This window comes from Triticum dicoccoides, chromosome 3B, assembly GCF_002162155.2.
Source record: "Triticum dicoccoides isolate Atlit2015 ecotype Zavitan chromosome 3B, WEW_v2.0, whole genome shotgun sequence".
Classification (NCBI taxonomy): Eukaryota; Viridiplantae; Streptophyta; class Magnoliopsida; order Poales; family Poaceae; genus Triticum; species Triticum dicoccoides.
Window position 1 is genome coordinate 666,664 of NC_041385.1, and position 22,257 is coordinate 688,920.

General features: G+C 44.5%; 1 protein-coding gene across 1 annotated transcript; it reads left to right on the forward strand.

The window, feature by feature from the left end:
- Nucleotides 1-6,750: 6,750 nt before the first annotated feature.
- LOC119274231 (transcription factor bHLH168-like) lies at nt 6,751-9,830 on the forward strand. The gene is made up of 4 exons (XM_037554898.1): nt 6,751-6,901; nt 7,038-7,226; nt 8,394-8,777; nt 9,460-9,830. The coding sequence occupies exons 1-4, from the start codon at nt 6,875-6,877 to the stop codon at nt 9,523-9,525; spliced, it is 666 nt and encodes a 221-aa protein (XP_037410795.1). The 5' UTR covers nt 6,751-6,874; the 3' UTR covers nt 9,526-9,830.
- Nucleotides 9,831-22,257: the final 12,427 nt, after the last annotated feature.

The window sequence follows — 22,257 nt, forward strand, 5'->3', positions numbered from 1 at the left end:
TTCAAAACTGAAGCATAACTCATGTAAGAAAAATAAAAATATAACTAGGAATAATAGCCAGTACAGATTGGGCTGCAAATTTGGCCCATTAAGATAATCAATGATAAATTTCTCTTTCTATCAAAATCCTGTAGAGTTATAGTTTTTGTTCAGATTTTGACTTTGACATTTTGCGACATGACAGATACATGTAGTATTAGTATTTATTTCGTAACTTTGAGCAGCTATTTAATATTTCGAAGAAACACAATATTTGGGGTCGAGCTAACCAAAAATTACAACTCTATGTAATTTTGGTAAAAAAAAACTACAACTCTAGTTCTAACCAGGAACAAAAACACAAATTTCTATAATTATTCACTTAATGAGAGAGATTACATGTGGGTGCCACGTCTTAAGTGACTAGAGGAACTTCTTGACGAGCCGAGCTAAACTCACAAAAAAATTAAAATATTGATAATTTTGAATGAAATGATTTTTTTCAAAAATATCAGAATATTAAGAAAATCAGTAACCCAGTTCATCTTTACTGATCAATCTGGGAAATTTTCAGCCCATTGTGCCTAGTTATTTTAATGTTTGGACAGCTTTGTATAAACATGAATGGGCTGACTTACAAAAATCGTCCAAACTTTAAAACAGCTAAGCAGCCTATGCTGAAAATTTCCCAGATTGATTGGCGAAGTATGATTGAATTACCTGATTTTTTTCTCATTTATGATAAACATATTTTTTTTTGAACTTATGCGTGTTTTTTCCTACGGGTTGATGCTTATACGTGTTAATTCACGCATGGAATACACGAAGAGAACTATGCCAACTACTATTTTTCTTTCTATAAGTACTAGACTTGCGCACAAGATCTTTGATACTTCCTCCGTCCTTGTTTATTAGACGTCTTGTATTTTTGGGTCAAAGTTTAAACTGGACTACTAAAGTTTAAACTGGAAACCCATTTTTAAATACAAATCAAATAGAGTATTTTTTGTGGCATATATCTCATAGTTTGTTCGCCATATATATGCTCAAAAATTAACCTAAAATATAAGGGTTTGTAGTAAACCGGGACAGAGAAAATACTATGAAAAGAAATAATAGTACTACACCAATAAAAGGTTACTTCCTTCCCCTGTTTTCAATCCCGATACTCCACATCAGCAAATACGTAAAATCCTTAAGTAACCTTTAGTAGGTCTAGCATTCCTCATTGCTCAAAAAGAAGCTGATGGATATATACATCTATGTACGCATCAGTAAGCTGTTACACGGGTGCCTGTGGAACTCCACGTACATGCTATGGATACTCCTGCCGCGCTGGTCCACACGCCGTCCGTTGTCGCCGGCTACAGCTAGGACTCCATCACTATCGAGCGGTGTCTCTGACCTCGCGCGTGATCAGATTGATCACCCATTTATCCGCGATCCATCCCATTCACGCCATGTGACTGATCTGGCCCGTTGGTTGCGCGTGCCTACATAAGTCCCAAGAAGACTGTTATCGAGTACAACATGCCCAGCCACTGATCGAGCAACAGGCTTTTGCTGTGTAGCCCCATCGGGCAGCAGCACTGCTGCCCCATGGTCCTCCCTATGGTTGCACCGACCTGCACGAACTACGTCGCCCCTTCGGGTCGTAGCGTCGCGGCACACGGTCGACGCCATTGCTTCGAGGCCCTACCGTGGCTGCATCGACCCTCACGTTGCCGCTGCATCGCCCCTTTGGACCGTAGCCAACGTAGCAGGTGGTCCTTGTCACTGCCCCGTGATCTTTCCCATGTAGTCCCGACCCACGCTCTGTCGCTGTGTCGCCCCTTCGAGTCGTCGTAGCTCCGCGGCACACGGTCCACTCCACCGTCCTAGCGTCGACTTTCACATGGCATGCGTCACACCGCCTCCATAGGTGCGGGAACGCCACCGTCCGCGTCCAGTCTTCCTCACGATGTCGGGTCTTCCTTGCCTACTTTGAGCATCGCCGCCGCTCTTGTTCCTCGTGCCACTGCCGCTTGCTCACTCGAGGCGTGCCACCACTCCACCTCTTCGTCTTCCTCCAACACCAGCTCATCATCGGCTGCGGACGACATCGGCCCCATGCCAATTGGCACCGCTATCATCGTCGAGTCCTCCTCTACTAGCCCCCTCAACATGGCGTACATCGTGATGATACCTGTCTATGTATGCCCGGTGCTGGCGACACCGATGCGTGCCTTCATCCACGACGTGTCCCCGGGCCTGGCATGCCTGGTGCGCCACCTCATGAACATTGACTTCGTCCGTCTACACATGCCCGGTGCTGGCAACACCAACACATGCCTTCGTCCATGTCGTGTCCCCAAGCTTGGCAAACCCGGCACGACGCCTCGTCAACACCGTCTTCTTCCCGGTGCACCACTACCTCGACACCGCCCACCCCGACTTGACATTGACCATGGCATTCTTTGTAGGGCTACCTCGATGACGACTACACCACCCTACACTCTTGGCTACATCGACATCCGCATAAAGGGCTACCACCTTCTTTGAGCAACTCGTCGGGTCCCTATACAATCAACGCATACGTGACGTGACATCGTCCACGCCGCTCATGCTACGATTGTGGGGGATGTCAGCTCGTCAACTGCAATTCTCTCCAGTCTGACCGTCCGCGACTCACCTGTTGTCTACGACACTACCACTACAACAGCTAGGGGATGTTAGAGTATATAGGCATATCTACTAGAGGCTAACACGCGCTTCGCCGCGCCGTTCTTCACTCGTGAGATTAATTCTTTTATATCTAGTAGAGTGCCACGATCGGTTGTTATGTTTGGATTTTATCAATGTTGACTTATGTTTTTATTACGTCATGAAGCTGTTTTTTCATTTGTATATTGTGTCGGGTTCTTGTTGGAGACAATACTCCTAGAGGAGAATGAAGTTTTTTGGTGGGTTGTTATGGTGTCTTTACATGTGTCCGTCTCGGTGCCAGTTGGTGGCGTTCGTTTGAGCCTCTTGAGAGGTCTTATTCCACGCTAAAATCATGGAATTGCTGCTATAACACTCACATGGATCGGCCCACCAGCTCCCGCTCACTTAGTTTGACTCCCTATTCCTCTTAGTCGGTTAGCTTTTTTCTACTCGCCCCACTGCTCGCTCAGAAAAATGGACTATTTAAAAAATAGGTTAGTTTATATTAAATATGTTCAAGGATTTTTCAAAAATATGTGAATTTACAAAACCATGAATTGTAGAAAATGTTCATGAGTTTAAAATATATTCATGGATTAAAAAACTTTTGCAAATTAAACAAGTTTCAAATTTTAAAAATGTTGACAAACTATAAAAATATACATGAATTCAAAATACTCATGAATGTAATAAATATTAATGAAGCTAAAAATGTAAATTATTTTTTCTTTTTAATGTTCGCAAATGTAATAAGAGCTCATAATTAAAACCTGTAAAAAAATTAAAGAGAGAAGGGGAAATAAAACTAAGCAACAAACAACCTTACATGCAGGTCCCACAACGACCCCACAAACCCCAGAGTACCATAGCACTTCAAATCGTGGGAGCTTAGTATCTCTATAGATGTATTTGGTAGACTGTGATTTGTAATTATGTCCTGCCTTATCTATAGGAGAGACTTCTTGCTCTTCAAGCCTTATACTTTATATAAGCTGCCTGAGAGGAGAAAGGCGTTTTGGAGGCCGAGCTCCATGGAGGCCTTTATTTTTGAAAAATTCAAATTCAAACTTTTATGGTTCAAAAAATTCTGAAAAAAAATATGCGTGTATGTAAGGATGTAACTCACATGTGTGCAAAAATTCATGATGAAGTACCTTGAGTTGCGACCTGTACAAAAAAGACAAATCTATGGCCTGGGAGGATGAATAGTATCATGTGTTAAACAGTCCCAGATTTGTATTTTTTGCACAGCCCTCATTTCAATGAATTTTGAACTGAAAATTTACACACGTGTGTATTATGCCTTCATGTATATCTGTAATTTTTTTCAGATTTTTTTGAAATGTAAAAATACAAATTTCAATGAAATTTCAAATTTGAATTTGGAGGCCTCACTGGAGCCCGAGCTCCAAAAGGGATTTCCGGCCTGAGAGGCTCAATACAATATCCAACGCATTAGATCAATCCCTCTCTATTCCCCTCCGCAAGCAGGACGGAAACCATGCAAATGCCTTTTTTTGTTTCCGGCAGAAGAAACCACCACCGAACTATTTTTGTAAGAATATCTTGATATGACAGAAATCGATGGATAAGTTGCTCCATATCTGTCACAGTATCATACCGATGGAGATTCACAGGACAAGCTTCTTCGCCTTGCCTGCAGCACAGACAGATAGCCACGCAGGTCGACGAGCGTCAGTGAGCCAGAAGTCGATCTGGCTGCGTCCTTTCTTCTTCAATGGACTTGCTGAGAGGGAGCGACCACACCAAAAATAGTTAAGGTTTGACTGCTACACTTGGTGCATATGTCACCCCTGCTTTCATCACCGGCCCCTACGCACGCTGCTCTGCTTCCTTCTCTCGCGCACGTCAGCTGCTATTCTCTCCAGTCTGACAGTCTCTACGCACGCTTCTCTCGCACGAGCTAGCCACCACAGCCATTATCAAGTCCGTAAACGTGCAACTTTACAAATGAAATCTCAAATGAATACAGTTGCACATTTTTAAAAGTGCAATCGATATAGTTTAAAGGGGCAGCTCCGGAGAACAATAAAAGTATCGACTGGTTTTAAATCAAATCAAGAAAATCGGATTTATGTAGCGGATGCACATTGCAGATGTAGCGGTTTGCTTATTTTGTGCAACTGCGGATCGAATATAAATCTTTTGAAATTGCAAAGAAAAACTAGCCAACTAGTCAACGAAAATCAGGTCAATTGATTGGAAGCAAATCTTTTATAGAAAAGTAGAAACCAAAATTTTAGGTAGATTAACTTGAAGAAACATAGCTATTAATTTTAGTAAAGTAAAGTTGACGTTTCTACTGCAAACTCTTGATTTCCAAATAAGGAAACAAACGAACTAAAAGGGTTGCATCGAGGAGGCCCGCTCCCCCTTATATGTCCAAATGTTGTAGCTGACATGCTATCTACCAGTCTTTGTTGGATGGTCCAATGCCAGTAAAAGATTTGCTCTGGTCGAATCTTATCTAGTCGATGGAGGTTTATCTACCATTCAATATGGTTGTGATATGCTTCAGAAAATGGCCTTGAAAGGAATAATAATAATAATATCTGAAGTCATGAATTAGCTTGTTTATCTACAATGCTGTTGCCGCAATGGACATCCACATCGTTTATAAGTTATCACCACACATACTCTCTTGGTGCGTTCTGTATATACAGTGACCTCTAGCACAAAGCACATCTACCCAGCAACACATTATTGTGCAATTATTTTGGCCTATTGCTAATTGCTTAACTAGCTATCTCTTTCAACATATCGGCGGACTTGTAATATTAGCGTGGTATCAATTGGTTGTTGAAATCGACCAGCTGGATAGCTATGAATATAACCGCAACATATATGTGGATGTAAATGATAATATACATAACATGATTCCATCAAATAAAACCATTTTTTATGGTTACACACTTTTTCCTTAGAATATATATCACATCTGCATTACAAATATAGCACTTGCATTTGAAACATGTATCTGATGTCGAATGCAACTATAAATAAATCAATTGAAACTTTGCCAAAATACTAGTCAACTAACAAAGATAAAAATTCTAGTCGACTAGTCGGAAGCAAATCCGTTAGAAAAAGGCTAAATCAAAAGCTTAAGCTAGGTGGATATTGACAAGCCTAACCAGTGATAATTAAGTTAATTTCAAGTTTCTACTACAAATATTTGTTTTCACACAAAGAAAGAAACAAAAAAGGGTTGAATGGACCAACTCCAGCGCATAATTTGTAGTAATGATACCTCATCTAATTGATGCTGTTTTTTGCCCTAGCCAGCGAAGTGATTCTTACTATGTAACACAGGTTTGAAAAGTGAAAACAAATATCAAAAGCTCATGCCTAGCTAGGTTGTCTACAATGGCATTGCCTCCAACGGCATCAAAGTCATTTTAAAATCCCCGCGACACATACTCTTGCGACGCATTTTCTCTAAACATTGTCCTTTAGAGCTAACCACATCTAGTTAGCAACCATTGTCCGCGAACATAGAAGTTAATATCAATTGGTGCGAGCAAAAAATATATAATTCCTCATTTCAAAGTGGACCAACGAAAGGCAGTTGCAGTTATATTCGCATGACCATTTTTGTTATTAGTAGTACTAGTAGCAAGTTTTATTGAATCACCGGTTTTAGATCTTTGGTAGTAGTAGCAAGTGTTATTGTGGTGAAGAGCAACAGTGCCTAGGTACATACTCTCTCTTTCCCAAAATAAGCGTCTCAACTTTGTACTAAATTTATACTAAACTTAATACAAAGTTAAAATGCTTATTCGTCAGCACAAAGTTGAAACACTTATTTTGGAACTCTCCCACTTGTTCTCAATCATGCATGACGTTCCTGTACAGCCCACTCCCTCTCGTTTTAACCAATAGAACCATATACACGCTGCTGTCACCGCATTGAATGCAGTGTCGTTGATATTTCTCCAACCAATAGCATCTGTACGTACCACATCACACGTCGATCTGCAGCCACACACCCTCTCCAACCAATAGCATCTGTACGTACTACATTTCCTTTGGACAAAATGTAAATACACGTATTTTGTTACTGCATCACACCTAGCCAGCTTCCTATATACTATAGCATATTTCCCATACTCCCATCGTATCCTATTTGTAGCCACGCCACGCACGCACTTGTTCTTATACCTCCATCGTATCCTGCCTAGCTGACGCCATGAAGCTAGCTGCTGCCTGCAACTCGGTATCTTCTTCTTCTTCTTCTTCTTCTTCTTCTTCTTCTTCTTCTTCTTCTTCTTCTTCTTCTTCTTTGGTTGCATTTTGAACCACACCCATTGAAATTGGCATGCCGATCGATCTCTGCCTACCTCGTGAGCTAGATGGTGGTGAAGGCGAAGCCGTCGAGGGGCGGGAAGAGGACCAGGGCGAGCGGCGGCGCAGCAGGGGCGACGGCGGCAGCGGCGGTACTGATGGAGAAGAAGGACTCGGAGAAGGAGAGGAGGCAGCGCATGAAGGGGCTTTGCGATAAGCTCGCGTCCCTCATCCCCAAAGAACACAACCCCCACGATGTAGGAACTAATTAAGAACACACTTATCTTCTCATGTTATTTTTCCTCTCCAATTTTCCTTGTTTATATTTTGATCTCATCCCAATCCACAGAAAGAATGAGTTTCTATATATATTCTGAATATTTAGGTGGTAAATGTTAATTTGTTCGGCATTGATTTTCACCTTAGCTACTATATAGAGCATATAGATCCAGTTACCCTCATAAGTGAAAATAAATAAATGTAATGGCCCTTAGTATAGCCCTTCTCATCACTTGAAATGTTGTATTAAACTGGCCAGAGAAATTGAGTTCTATGGACATTAAGTTTTCTTCGAGTGTGTTGGCGTAGCCACGCTATAGCTGTATAGTCATGTGACGAGGCATGAATTTTGCAAGTGGAAGACCACCGTAAAATAAAATATGCATCATCACAAGAATATGTTCCAGATAAGCGCTGCTAAAGTAAACATGTTCCAACTAAGTTATGATAGTTTTTATTCCAATTAAATTTTTCTACAAAATTTCCATTTGTGAAGCTTGAAACCACAAGAATTGGATCTTGGTACAGCCATTGTTGGTTTCCACAACCCATTTCATTTTTCAGCCATATTATGAAAATATAGCCCAATGTTCTCAGGAAATATCTAAGCTAGAGTCACTTTGGAAATACAAAGTCTTTGAGTTTGCAACTTGCAAGAATTATTATGTTCATCTTGCATTCTTGCAAAACTCCTCCTGCTCTAAATTTACATATTCACAAATAAGAGAATGCATATAATATTGTTTTATTATGCGTATTCATGAGACGGGATTGCTTATGTGAATGTTCGTGCAAAACATTCTCGGCTAACTATGTGGCGGAAACTTCTATTTAAACCATTCATGGAGGTGAACTACTTTTCAAGCTCATGACATATTGACGCACGGTGGAAAATAACTGCAAAGTATAAGCAAATTGTGGATTAAAGCAAACCAACAACTAGTTTACATGGGATGAATTCCGTAATATAAATAAAATGCTTGTTATGTGTAATCATTTGCAGTACCATATATACACCAGAAAAAAGACAACTCTTCCATTATCATGGAAAGGAAGGGCTATCTGGGCTAAGGAAATCATGTTATCAAATAAAAAAATTGCTGCCATAATCGTTTCACATTGTTGTATCTTAAATATGTATGTAGGATACAATGACCCAGCTAGGCAGCCTAGATGTGGCAGCATCATACATCAAGATGCTCAAGGAGAGGGTTGATGAGCTTCAACGTAAGAAGACCACTGCGCTAGCAATGGCTACCTTACAAGGAGTTAGTGGCATTTCGATCCCCTCTACCACGAGTAGCGGTGCTGGGTCACCGGAAAGGGAAATGTATTTGAAGACATCGGCACCGGTATTGGAGGTACGGCAACCTAATGATTCAAGCATGGAGGTGAGGATGATATGCAACACAGAGAAGCCGATCAAGCTCCATGAGGTGCTCACCATCCTGGAGGAAGAAGGGGCCAACATTATCAACGCGAATCACTCTGTTGTTGGCCACAAAATATTTTACACCATACTCTCCCGGGTACGTACATATGTAGTGTAGCATTTTGCATTTGCGACTAGTAAATACATCAACTTTGCAAAATGTAAGGCGCGCATGAGTCCTAGGAATCAAAATTTGACCAATAATTATTTAGACCCATAGAATATAGTTTAGATGGCACAAAAATTGTATCATTAGATTCATACTTAAAAACATTAGTTTCTGAATTTTTTGTGACAGAAGATTTTTTTTTCCGTTTTCAACGTTTAGCCCTATAAAAGTTAGTGTTCATACTTATTGGAGGGATACTGTTTGTTTCTAGTGTAACATTAATCTGAATTATTGACATTATAGAAGTAAAAGGCGCAAAAAGGCGATTATATTTAAAAACTAAGGTGGTGAATGTACACGTATGTGAGAATATGGAACCACTGATTCCTTTCTGATCATTTCCTTAGGTTAGAAACATAGCAAAACCCAAAAAAGGGAAAGCTAGGCGAACTGTTTGAAAACAACCTCAGCTGTAGACTTGTGCCATAAAATCTTAGTAGGTTTCTTTCTTTATCGCTCCTCTCTACTCGCTAGAATTTATGTAATTTAACTTGCTACTTTTGTCTTCGTGATGGAGAATTAGTTTCCAATTAAATATCAAATTAAAACTTATCTATTTTGCATCTAATTAAGTTAATTAATTTCATAAATTCCTCTCGGTATTGTGCAGGCCTTCAGCACCAGAATTGGCATAGATGATTCAAGAATTTCTGAACGACTAGGTGCACTGGTTTGATAGTAACTTGATTTGTACACACACAATAATATACCACTGGACTGTATAAAATAAATACCCCACAGATGGTACGTGATCTCAATCTATTAATTCGCTACGAACATGGAAACACCTTAATTAGCTAGCAAGTGTCTTCTCCATGAATGAAAAATATGATAATCAATCTTCATATAATCAGCGACCATAATTTATAGAAACAAGTTCGATTAGCTTGTTATACGTGTTAAGAGATTAATGTTTAAATGTATTGTATGTTATCTCCTCCAAGATTCAGTGTTGTATAAGCCAAATGTGCTTGTTTGAAACCTACTGTTTCTAGGTCTGGAGATAAAGTAATGACTTCAGATATGAATGAACTTTATAAGAGCATTATCCATCAAAACAACAATCTTGCCTATCTATTAAAAAGTGTACTAGCGCCTATAGATTTAGTAATGTGCCAGGAAAAATTGGTACAAAAAGTCGTGCATACAAGTATTGATAGTGGGTTCTACGGGACGGTGGATGGTCACAATAAAGCATACAAGTAGCTTTCAGCTAATCCTACCTAACTACAACTTGTATCTCAAGTCTTTGGTGATATATAGTGATTCAGCCCTGGCATGGTCATCCCGGCATGGTCATGCCAAATAAATCTGTTGCCTCTACTTTGTATGGTATCACTAGTGCTTGGGCGGCCACCCTGTGACGCCGCTTGAGAGAAAGTTATGCGCATGTTTTCATTAGAAAAATAGACGGAGTCCTCGCCTCCATCTAGAATTTTTTTTTTTAAATCCTCGACTCCATCCAGAAAAAAAGTGGAAAAGAAAAGAAAATCATCAACGCAGCCTACCAGCGAGCGCCACTTTGCATAGCCCTTCATTTAAAAATATATGTTTGGTCATCACCTCCATCTAAAAAGGAAAAAACATTTAAATTTCTTCTCACATCCATGTAAAAGTAATATCACAAAAACTTTTTGACTGCGGCCAAACAGCTTGTGCCACGTGGCATAGCTGGTTGACCGCCCTTCTCACGACGCTTAATGGGTTTAATATTAGATCTGCCTCTACAATATAGAAAAACACCACCTCTAGCTCCTCCTTTTAGCATGCTTGGGTGGTCCCATCATCTATCGAATGTGAAGCTCGTCCTGAAGAACTTTCTCCTATGGAAGACTCGCGACCTCGCATGCATGTGTGGTCAACGGATTCTCGTGTATGCCGATGGGACTAGCGACGCTCCACCCATGGAGCTTTTCAGAAACAATGACAAAGGCGAAACCAGTAAGGTGACGTGTCAACCATGGCCGAGCCCGGGTCCAGAACGACAAGATGTTGAGTTTCCTGCTTGCATCAATATCCCCAAAGATGTTAGCACAGACGTGTCAACCATGGCCGAGCCTAGGTCCGCCTCGGGGTGGATGTTATCCTCTGAATTCAATGCATGGACGCAGCCATTCAACGCTAGCCGCATACATTTTCACAACAACTCAAATCAACCGGACGAAATTCGTGCAAACATGATGAATTTTGATATAAACAGGCGAATTTCATTAAAAATAGGATAATTTGTATAAAACTGGACAATATTTCGTCCGGTGGAGGAAAAAAACCTAAAACTAAAACCCTAAACTATTCTATACTACACGGTGACCTCGTAGCCAATACCGGGCTGGCCGGCTCCTCCTGCTTCGTCATCTTCACCCGACCCGCCGTTGTAATCGGTCTTGGGGCCGTGGAAGGTTGTGGCGCCGTGGCAGGGCTTCCAGGCGGCCGCCTGACGCTCGCGGATGATCCCGTCTGCCTCCTCCTGTATCGTGCAGAGTACAGCCGCGGCCACCGAGGATGTGGGTGGGGGAGAGGGCGGCAGTCGTTGGAGGGGTCGTCATTGGCAGCGGCGGCGACCTCGACAAGGTACCATTCCTCGCCGCACCTGGCCATCTCCCTGGGCGGAGATGGCACTTGGCCATCTCCGACGTTGTCACAGAGCGGTCCAAGGCCCAGGCTTACGCCAGGTCTGGGTCCGCCGCGATGTGTGGCGGCGGGACATCGGAGTCCGCGAACTAGGATCGCCGCGCGGCGTTGCGCCTGTCCCGCCGACGCTGCTCCTGGTCGGCGTACTCCTGCACCGTCATGGTGCTCCGGGATGATGGCGAAGAGGAGTTGCCGCGGAGGTAGTGCAGAATGTGCCCACACGCCTTGGACAGGGGCGGCGGCGGCGAGCGCCACTCCTTGACGACGCGGCGAGGCGGCGGCGAGCGGCGCTCCACCTTCACGATGCGCTGGGTCGACGGCGAGAGCCGCTCTTTAGTGACACGGCAACTGATTTGGACGCCGCTGCTGCGGCGACAAAGAGCATCGAGGGGATGCTGGCTTCGGCTTCACGGGAAGGAGCTCCCCCGGTGGCAAAGCCGGGCCATTAGTGTGGCCGACGGAGAGACGGAGCATCAGCTCCTTCTTCTCCTTGAGCTTCGTGTCGGTGCCGACGTAGACCTGGCCCGGCACCGTTGGCGCAGACTGTGGCGGCGGCTGGTCCTCCCCATAGCTGAAGGAGATGACGATATCCGCATCGAGTGGCCGCCTGCCGACGAGGACGACGGTGTCTCCATGAGCCGCTAGATACCGCCCTAGAACAGCCTGCCGGCACCGACGCCGAGGACTTGCCCATCGCCGGAGATGTGGAGGGGGTGCGGCGAGGAGGATGAGGAGGACGTGATGTGGACGGCGCCGGAGCGCGACTTAAATAGCCGCGGCCAGGCCATGCGATGGGCCGGCCAGCCGCTTCAATGTGGCGTAGCGGCCGGAGTTGGTTCCTCGGGAACCTGCATCTTCAATGAAGCGGTGGCTGCCAAGAGATCACGTCGGTCAGCGTCCCCCTCCCTCCCTACTATCATATTGCGGCATTAATGTCGTCCTCCTCATGCTCTGGGTCGGCATGAATGCGACGCGGCAAGCGGCGCGTGCATCGGTAGGAAAGCGCGGGACAGGCAGTGACATATTTTTGGTGGGCCAGGGCGGTCAGAAGCAGACTTGGGAGAAGTCTGGACCCCCCCCCCCTCTTCCCCACACTTTGTGTCCGGTTTGCGGGATAAATTGCGTCCGAACCGGCCCGCGGACCGATACATGTCGGCGTTGGATGGCTTCTGCGGTTCGGACAACGCGTACCTGGTACGCCTTGGAGATGCCGTTATATGGCCGACAATTGTCCTAACGACGAAAGGTAAAGAAATTGTTGGGGTATATGATACATGAATAATGTGCTTTCCTATGTTCCATTAAGAAATTTCTACTTTTTAACTGAACAACCAAAAAAATCATACACTTATTATGCTTGGGTATTATGTGAATAATAATTGCCAGCCTCAAAGTGGCACTAACATTTCTGCCAGCCTAATGGAAGTTTGGGCAAATGCTGTTCACCGAAATGGAAGGAAATATCTTTCTTTACCAGTGGCCAAAAAAAAACTGTCAAATGATTGGGCAATGCTCTCCGTAGTAGTAGGGTTCCCTGCGTGGTTTAGTCTGGGGAACATGAAAGCGATGTGGTGATGGGTAGTACTCCCTTCGTCCGGAAATACTTGTCATCAAGATGAATAAAATGGGATGTATCTAGATGTATTTTAGTTCTAGATACACCCCTTTTTATCCATTTTGATGACAAGTATTTCCGGACGGAACGAGTATTTGGCAACGCCAGGCGGTGGTCTCCAGTAGTATACTTCCCGTGCACCAGTAGTATACTTGCCTACTCCTGTCCAGCACCTATCTGAGGTAATGATCAGAAGATGATTAAACTGTGCTGTGTGTACATGTGTGTACTAGTATCATGCATGCCCTCCTCTGTTTGTGACTTTGTGAGTAACAAGTGGGAAACTGATTGTGAAGGAGATTAAAAGGTCTTAAGTGGCATTTTCAGACTTGACTGTACTAATTCAGCGTGCGTGTGGAGAGCTGTCCCAAAGGCGGCTGCCACATGCATTGTTTAGATCTGAAACCCTATGAGACCGCATGTCTCAAGATTTTCAAACCAAGCAAAGTTTTTTTCCCTTCATGGTAGAAAAGGGGAATTCTCCCTGGACGCTTTAATAGCATAGGAAGTTTTTTTTTTTGGCTTGTAACTTCATGTGTGCTTGCATGGTATTTTTTACTAGAAATTTCCTAACAACAGCGCATGACTGAAGTTCACGAGGAACATTTGAATAACAAATAGAGTAAACCCCATCGTTTACAAAGTAAACATGACTAATGTTGATGTGGCTATCCAACATGCACCTAGGATAGTAAGTTCATGACAAACAGAACAACGTTTTAAGCAAGATGACATGATGTAGACAAAGTAAACCCAATTAATATGAATAAATCCCATCATTTTATCCTTATTGAAAATAATACAAATACTTGTCTTGTCCCTTCTATCACTGGGATATAGAACACCGCAAGATTGAACCCATCACAAAGCACCTCTCTCATTGCAAGATAAATCAATCTAGATGGCCAAACCAAACGGATAGGTCTGTGGTGAACTACTCATGCATCATCGAAAGGCAGCAAGGATGATGAAGAAGCCCTCCAGTCACCTCCGACAGAGTACAGGAAAAGGCCTCCAGATGGGACCGCATAAGAAAAGAAACTTGCGGCAGCGAAAATGTGTTTGGGGTGGCTCTATGTTGGTTTCCCGATTTATAGAGTTGGAATTCGGTCAGACAGAGCCACGTGGGACCCACAAGGCATCAGGGCGCGCCTACTCCTGGGCACGCCCTGTTGCATTGCCATCTCCTCGCTTCTCGTCTAATCTCCTCCCATAGCTTCTAGGGTCTCTTTTGTCTAGAAAAAAATTTGTCAAAAAGTTTCATAGATTTTGGACTATGTTTGGTACTGATTTCCAGGAAAATCCAAAACAAGCAGAAACCATCAACTGACACATGGCACTGGGTTAATAGGCTAGTCCTAAAAAATAATATAAAATATCACAAAAAGTCATATAAAACATTCAAAATTGGTACTATAATAGCATGGAACAATAACAAATTATAGATACCTTCGAGACGTATCATCGGTTTATATAGCAGTGGTGGGCGGCAGAGGGATGAACGGGTGGCGTCGAAGGATACGCCTCAGCAATCGTGTGCCATAAATGTGGGAGGCAGAGAGACGGACGGGCGGCCATCGTGTCGTTTGAGCGCGTGCTCTCTCAGCCGACGCCAGTGAGCAGTCGCGCCTGCTATGGCCGCACATGAATGCGGGCAGTGACACTCTGGAGCGGCGCTGGCCAAAAACATGCAGGAGGGAGGTGGAGTTTTTGGTGGGCCAGGGCGGTCAGAAGAGGGTCTGGGAGCGGTGCTGACTCCCGCAAAGCTCATCCACGTTTGTCTCCGATATGCGGGAGAAATGACGTCCGGACCGCCCGGCAGACCGATACAGGACCGCACTGGATGGCTTCTGCGGTCCAGATAGCGCGGTCCGGACGTTTGTGGGAGGTTTGCGGGTGCGCCTTGGAGATGCCCTAATAACAGAAAGATAATTTTGTGTTGACTTTTAGACGTCATTGTTGTAGATAGATGGAAGAAATAGGCAGTAATATAAGTGAAAAAAGATAGAACATCAACAAAGTTACAAACGCTAAACACAAGAATGGCAAAACTAGATATGTCGACCAACTATATATGGCCAATGAATGACGACGCGGTACATTCACTGCAATTGTCTTCCTGTACCTTCCGTTGCTGCAAAACCTCATTATTCATACACAAATGTGTGTATACAGCCAACAAAAGGCAGGCTAGGATCCAGATGGCAGGCACCGGACCACACTAAGCTAGCTCACAAACTTAATCAATTGGATTGATGGTCCTTATTTTGTTGAGCACAGTAGATCGATGTGGATGCCTTGGTACCTAGCTAGCGCTGTGGATGGATATTGCTTCGGCTTTTGTGTTAGCTGCATACTGCTGATATGGACTGCATGCATGTGCATATCTATCGGCCCTGCCCCTGTCAGGATTTAGAGCATCTCCAGCCGTTGGCACCCCCAAGAATATCACCGAACCAAAAAAGTTGGGTGTCTTGGGGGTCATCTGGCGAAATCTGACGAAATAAAGAGGGCACCTTCCCAGTCACACCCCACCCCAAGCAAAAGTTTGTGAGGAGAATGATTAAGTGGGCCAAGAAAAAGGACATGTGGTGAGACACGATTCGCCGAAACGTCCGCCGGCACCCCCAAAAGACCCCAGCGCGCCGGGTTTCGCCTGAGTTTGCCGGTGCTATTTTGACGTCCTGGGGGCGTTGGGGGCGTGGCTGGGCCGTTTTTCGGCGAAAAGTGCCGTCCGAGCCTAAAACCGAGCCTAAAAAGGTGTCCTGAGGGGTGCCGTGGGGAGGCTAGTGGAGATGCTCTTAGTGACACAGATACTCCTCCGTAACGCCGGTAGCATATCTATCCGGCTGCTGGCGAGCTTCCACAAAAAATTGATCCAGTTTTTCGTGCTTCCGTCCTGGCCATGCATCCATCACATATTTTCAATGCATGAGGTAGAAAACCATTCATTTATTGTACATTTTCCTATACGCAAAGTGAACAGGACAATGTATATACTCCCGGGTACTCTTCAGTCTGAAAACCCTTGCTATCAAATTGAAAAAAAAAACAGTCCAAGAAAATAAAGTAAAATAATGACACAGATACAGTAGGTGCCAATTACATATGCCGCAAAAAATTATATCCAAAATTTAAACACAAATCATGAAACGAACAAAAAGCTAACGATGAACAGTAACCACTTCAGATTGGGTTTCTCGAGCTATATATTTTAGTTATCTTGGATGACAGCTTATGCACATGAATTTAGGCAGCGATTATCTTTTCTTACCAAAAGAAGAAAGAACTACTAGACTTGCATAGAGGATCTTTGAGAGGACATAGTATGAAAAAGAACCGATGGATTGGTACAGGTGGAGATCGACCGAAAGTACAGTACCAAAACGAGAGGGCGTTGTTACATGAAGACAGACAGCCACGGAGATGGATGGATCATGGATGAGTACGTACGTGTCGGAGTCATGGAGAGCTCTCCTCTTGTCACAATGGCTGCAGAGACGGCAGGACTTGGAGCAACACACCAAAAGCAGTTCAATGCGTGACTAGTACGTACGTACACTTGGTGTTGGTGGTGCATGCGTCACCCGTGCCCGCGTCACCAGCCCCTACGCATGCCATCCAGCTTCCTTCCAGAAAAGACCGATCAACTTGTCTATGCTTCCTTGCGCTCCATGCACCCATCGGATATTTTTCATGCATGTAACAAGTCAAGAACCATTCATTGTACATTTTCTTGTGCAATTTTCTTTAATGTAGGTAGACCTCTAGAAATGTTCATTGCATAAAATGTAGTGAGAATAAAGATTTAAAGCTTATCTCACAGCCTCAGAACAGATTAAATTTACATTGGATGTGAGCGCCGGATTGACCTAAGAAGAACAAACAGAGCAAAACTGTTATTGAATCTACCGCGGGATACATGTATACACACACAAACTTATGCCTCGCGAAGTTGTCGCCGTCGGTGCCCACCAAGCGCTGATCCTGATCTAGAGTCCGCGGTTGGTTGTGATGTGTCAAGTAGATCGAATACCCTCAGCGAGGTGTGTGCGAGGGGCTGAGCGAAAGATTAGCACCCGGAGCTAGCGGGTGTCGCATCCCTCTTGGGATAAGAACATGTGTCCGCTCCGGTAGACACGGTATTGGTGGTGCTTTGTGTGGTGACCCTCTTGCATGAATCGAGTCCGGGTGTCTTTAGGACAGGGTCATGTGTTCGAGATTGCCCACTTGTCATAGAGACAATTTTTTTGCCAACTTTTATCGAAGTTTGGCGTCCAATTTCTCAGTCACACTTGTGTGGTTTGCCATACTTGTGTGGCTAGCTATACTTTGGTTTGGCCACACTAGTCTCCAACCAAACAGACCCTTAATTGGCAGCGCCTCTGTTCCGGTAGCTAATGGTCTCCTTTGTATCTATCTTCTAGAAGAGGCCACGTCTTCCCTTTGGCCTTCCTGCTTGCCGCCATGATCAGCCGTCCTTCATCTAGAGCGAGAGGGCAGTGGGTCACCTTAGGCGATGGTTTGATGGTGATGGCACGACAAAGTCCGGTAATTTCTTCCATGTGGAACGTGTTCGCACGTCGTCCTCGGGCTTGGTTGCTTCTCGCAGAATCGCAGTACTCCGGCCTCTCCTGTGCTTTTCACGGCAGCTTAATGAAGGCGTGTAGTGGTGCACTTTATGTTGAAATATATTGCCCGCCTCTCCTTACCGGTTCGGACTTTTGAATGAGTTGGTTAATGCATGAACTCTATATTCTGGTGTTTGTTAGTGTGCTTGGGTTGTTTTGTCGTGTGTGTTTTTTACTAGGTCATATAAGGATTTTCTTCACACTTAGTATGCGGTGTGGCTCCATTTACAGTGCCTTCTAAAGAATGAACAAGAAGACGGACTTCTGTCACAAAGCAGTCATGCATACATACCAAGCTAAAGGTTTGACCACAGCACTTGGTGCATGCGTCACCCCAGCTTGCGTCACCGGCTTGGTTGGATCCATATATCGAGGAGGAGTCTGCTAGCTGCGGCCGGCAGGGAAAGAAACACAAGATATTCGTATCTACACATTCTTGTCCATGCGCGTGTGTGTATCCGTGTCGTTTGTCTTCAACGGATGGGTTGGCTGCACACACACACACACACACACACACACACACACACACACACACACACACACACACACACAAGAGCCTGCAGGGATTTGTGTCGTTTCTCTTCAACGGATGTATGAGCGACCAAGACCAGTTTGTCGCACGCGCGCGCACACCAAAACTAGTTAAAGCGTGTGACCAGCGTCAAACTATGTATGGTACACTTAGTGCAGACCTACGTCAGCTTTGCTTGCGTCACCAGCGCCACGTACGCATGCTGCCATGCATGCTTCTAGCCACCAACATACTCTCTACGTACGCATGCTGTACACGAAAACTAGGGTTCTAAGAAAAGATGTTGATATGAAAGAAACAGATGGGTATGCAGATCCACGCATGCATCCACATCTCTGTGTCACACCACACGGATCGTTCGATGGAGAGGCTGCGGCCGGCAGGCAGGGAAAGGAACACAAGATACTACACTAGCAGTATCTATCTATATGCGTCAACACAGACGGCCGAAAATACTTGTCATCAAAATGGATAAAAATAGATGTATCTATAACTAATATATGTCTAGATACATCCTCTTTTGATCATTTTGATGACAAGTATTTCCGGACGGAGGGAGTATCTATCCGCAAGCAACCTGCTGCTGCTTCTACGTGCAAACCTGCTGCCTCTACGTCTGGCAAGTGGCAGAGCAACCAAAAGCAGTTAAATGTTGGACTGCTGCACTTGTTGGTGCAGACGTCACCCTTGCTCGCGTCACCACCGCCTACGCATTCACCTCTGCTTCTCTTTGTACTACTCTGCAAATCCACATCATGCACTGCCTCTGTCCACGAGCTTGACCCCTAAAAATAAAAATCTTGCTCCACTAGACTTTTCAAACACTTTCAGTCGACCCGAAACCCAAAGAGAAAAATTACAGTTGCACATTACAACCTACAAATACGATAGTTGCACATCTCTACAAGTGCACAGGTTTAAAGTCCAACTGCAGCTCGGAATAAAAGAACTGACTAGTTTCATATCAAATCTACGAAAAGAACAAGACTAAATAAATAAAGTTGTGTTTTGAAAATATGCAAGTTCAATATTTTGAAATGTTCGGACTAGTGCGAGGGATTCATGCGCAACCCTAGAGTAGATAGAACGATTGAAATCGCTAAAGAATAACCAATTAGCAACATAATAAAGTCCAGTCAACTAATAGAAAAGGTTATGTTAAAACAGCGGGAAAATCAAACCTTTAAGCTACGTCGATCTTGAGAAGCCTAATAATAAACTTATGATGATCGACATTTCACTGCAAATCCTCCTTTGCAAACAAGGAAAGAAGCAAAGAAAAACGGTTGCATCGAGGGGACCCACCCTCCCTGGAACTTCCAAATGGTGTAGTTGACATGCTATAGCTAGCGGTCCTGTTGGATGGTCCAAGGCCAGCAAACGATTTGCAGCGGTGATACCTCATCTAGTTGATGGCAGTTTATCTACCATTCAATATGCTGGCGGAACATGCTGGCCCTGAAAAGGAAAAAAGAAAAAGAAAAACTAAGCTATCGTGATACATACTCTCAGAATTTATAAGTTATTGTGATAGATACTCTCACAGCAGTAACCACATCGAGTCAACATCATATTATTCGGTAATTCTTTTGTCATATAGCTATCTTCTCAGCTAGCTATTTCTCTCCACATATGGCTAGACGAATAGTATTTGGGTGGTGCCAATTAGTACCTGACATCGACGCGCTCGACCATTGGAAAATTTATTGTTCGGCCTGCTAGTGAGCTAGGAATGTGATACCTTATATATAGATATACTCCCTCCGTTTCAAAATACTTGACTTCCATTTGTCCAAAAATGGATGTACCTATATACTAAAACATGTCTAGATACATTTATATTTTGTTAAATAGAAGGCATGTATTATGGAACGGAGGGAGTACATCATATCATCATCCGTATATGTGCCGGTTGTCAATCCACTTACTGATTTTGTGGGGAAGGTTGTCGGTTCAATTTTATGCATGTTGCTCTGGTTCGACCATGTTGGTGGTTATTTCCATTGGAGCTAGACATCAATCAAGCCCATCCACGGAATTACTCTATCCACAAGCTTCACGGTTACAAAATTGACCCCACTATTGCTCAGTTGACTATTTTTAAACCTTTCATTGACTAAAAACTAATATGGGCATTGGTAAAAATTTAAACAAAATGAATGCATTTACATCCTACAAAAGAGATAGTTGCACATTTCTAAAAGTAGCACTAGTTTTTGTTAAAGTTGCAACAAAGGAAGAAAATAAAGGATCGGCTTAATTTAAATCAAACCCACAAAATAATTCGAGCATACTGGTAAGAATTTCAAACAAACATAGTTAAACATTACAAATATAGCAATTCTATTTGAGATGTGCAACTAGTGTCGGATCAATATGCAACAATAGAGTATAAAGATAAATCGATTGAAACCTCTAAAATACTAGTCAATTGGCAAGAAAAAAAATTATGCCGCTTCATCAGAAGCGAATCTGTTCAAATAATAGAAAAATCAAAATCTTTTAAGCAGGCAGACCTTGAGAAGCCTACCTAATAATAAACTAGATGTGTTTTCTCTAGGTGTGTTTGCTCCAAGGACATTTTTTTAGAAAAGGAGGAAGACCCCCGGTCTCTGCATCTGGACGATGCATACAACCATTTTATTAATTATTGAAACAAGACCTTACAAAGTCATACAACAGTAAGACTAAAGCAACCACCTAAGCAACATCTATCGCTACTCCTATCCAGTTGATGAAGGGGCGCTGATAGTCTGGGCCTAATATCAAACAGACCTCGCCGCCAAACCTAACATCTAAGACCTGATGTCCCAACCAGGACGCTTGCCGGGTATGGGCACCCACCAGTCCGGCGTGCTCCTCAACCAGGACGCATGTCGGGTATGAGGCCACCGCAGCCGCCTGCCACCAATCCATCTTCAGAGTTGTACTGCTGCATCTACCTTGACCGGTCTAGTTGCCGCCGATGCCAGACAGCGTCACCCTCCTGAGCGAGTCCATCTCCGCGCATCGGGCGCCAAGTCTCCACTGTGCCACGCCGCCGAGATCCACCGTCATCAATGGGCAGGATGAAGCACCGCTCCTCCTCTTGTCCCCTCCAATCAGCGCTTGCTCCAAAAGGATGCCCCCAGGAGGAAGGACAACACCGAAGGCGCCGTCATCGTCCGATCTGGTAGACCCTCTAGGGTTTCTCCCGGAACTTCCAGATCAGGTTGACGTGACCTGCAATGATGATGCCTCGAGAAGGGAATGATGTCCGAGATGCCGCTATCGTCCACCAAGACCGCAGTCATGCGCGATTTTCACCGGAAGCCACGTCGTCCCGATCTCGCGGCTGGCTGGAACCGAGCGGAACCTCGCCACGAAGACGTACGTCACCGTCGGTACTCCTGCGGAGATCCGACATCTCCTCGCAGGCCCCTCCGTGCGCCGCGGTCGGCGGAAGGCCTCCCCGCGGCGGATCTGATCGGGGCGTAGGATCCGCAGTCACCGCCGTCACCATCGGGGAGACGCGCCGCCGAAGCCCACGTACGCCCGGCGCTCCTCTCGACCACGTTGTCCCGTGTCAACCAAGACGAGAAAGATGGGGAGAAGCCCCGGCGCTGCCCAGCCGGCCAGGCTTTGCCCGGCGGCGCTGCAGACAGCGGCGAGGAGGGAGAGAGGCGGAGGAGGTGCGTGAAGCGGAGGCTAGGGTTTCCCCCCGGGTCACCCACGGGGGGCGACGCGAGGTTGCTCCAAGGACATGCACAACTTTTATAGGTTATTGCAACACATACTCTATAGGTGTATTTTTTGTAGACATTGTCCATTAGCACTAACCACATCCAGTGAGCATCGTATTATTGTCTAATTCTATTGTTCTACTACTCCCTCGGATCCATATTAGTTGTTGCTCAAAACCGATGCAGCGACAATTAATATGGATCGGAGGGTTGTAGTGAAGAGCAACAATGGCGAGGTACAAACGGCGGAAATCCCAGCTCCCACTTGCGCTCAATC

Excerpts from the sequence above, each read along its gene's own strand:
- LOC119274231 (XM_037554898.1), top strand. The coding sequence starts at position 6,875 with ATGAAGCTAGCTGCTGCCTGCAACTCG. Across the intron at positions 6,902-7,037 it reads TAGCTGCTGCCTGCAACTCG|ATGGTGGTGAAGGCGAAGCC; the intron begins GTATCTTCTTCT and ends CTCGTGAGCTAG. Across the intron at positions 8,778-9,459 it reads TTTACACCATACTCTCCCGG|GCCTTCAGCACCAGAATTGG; the intron begins GTACGTACATAT and ends GGTATTGTGCAG.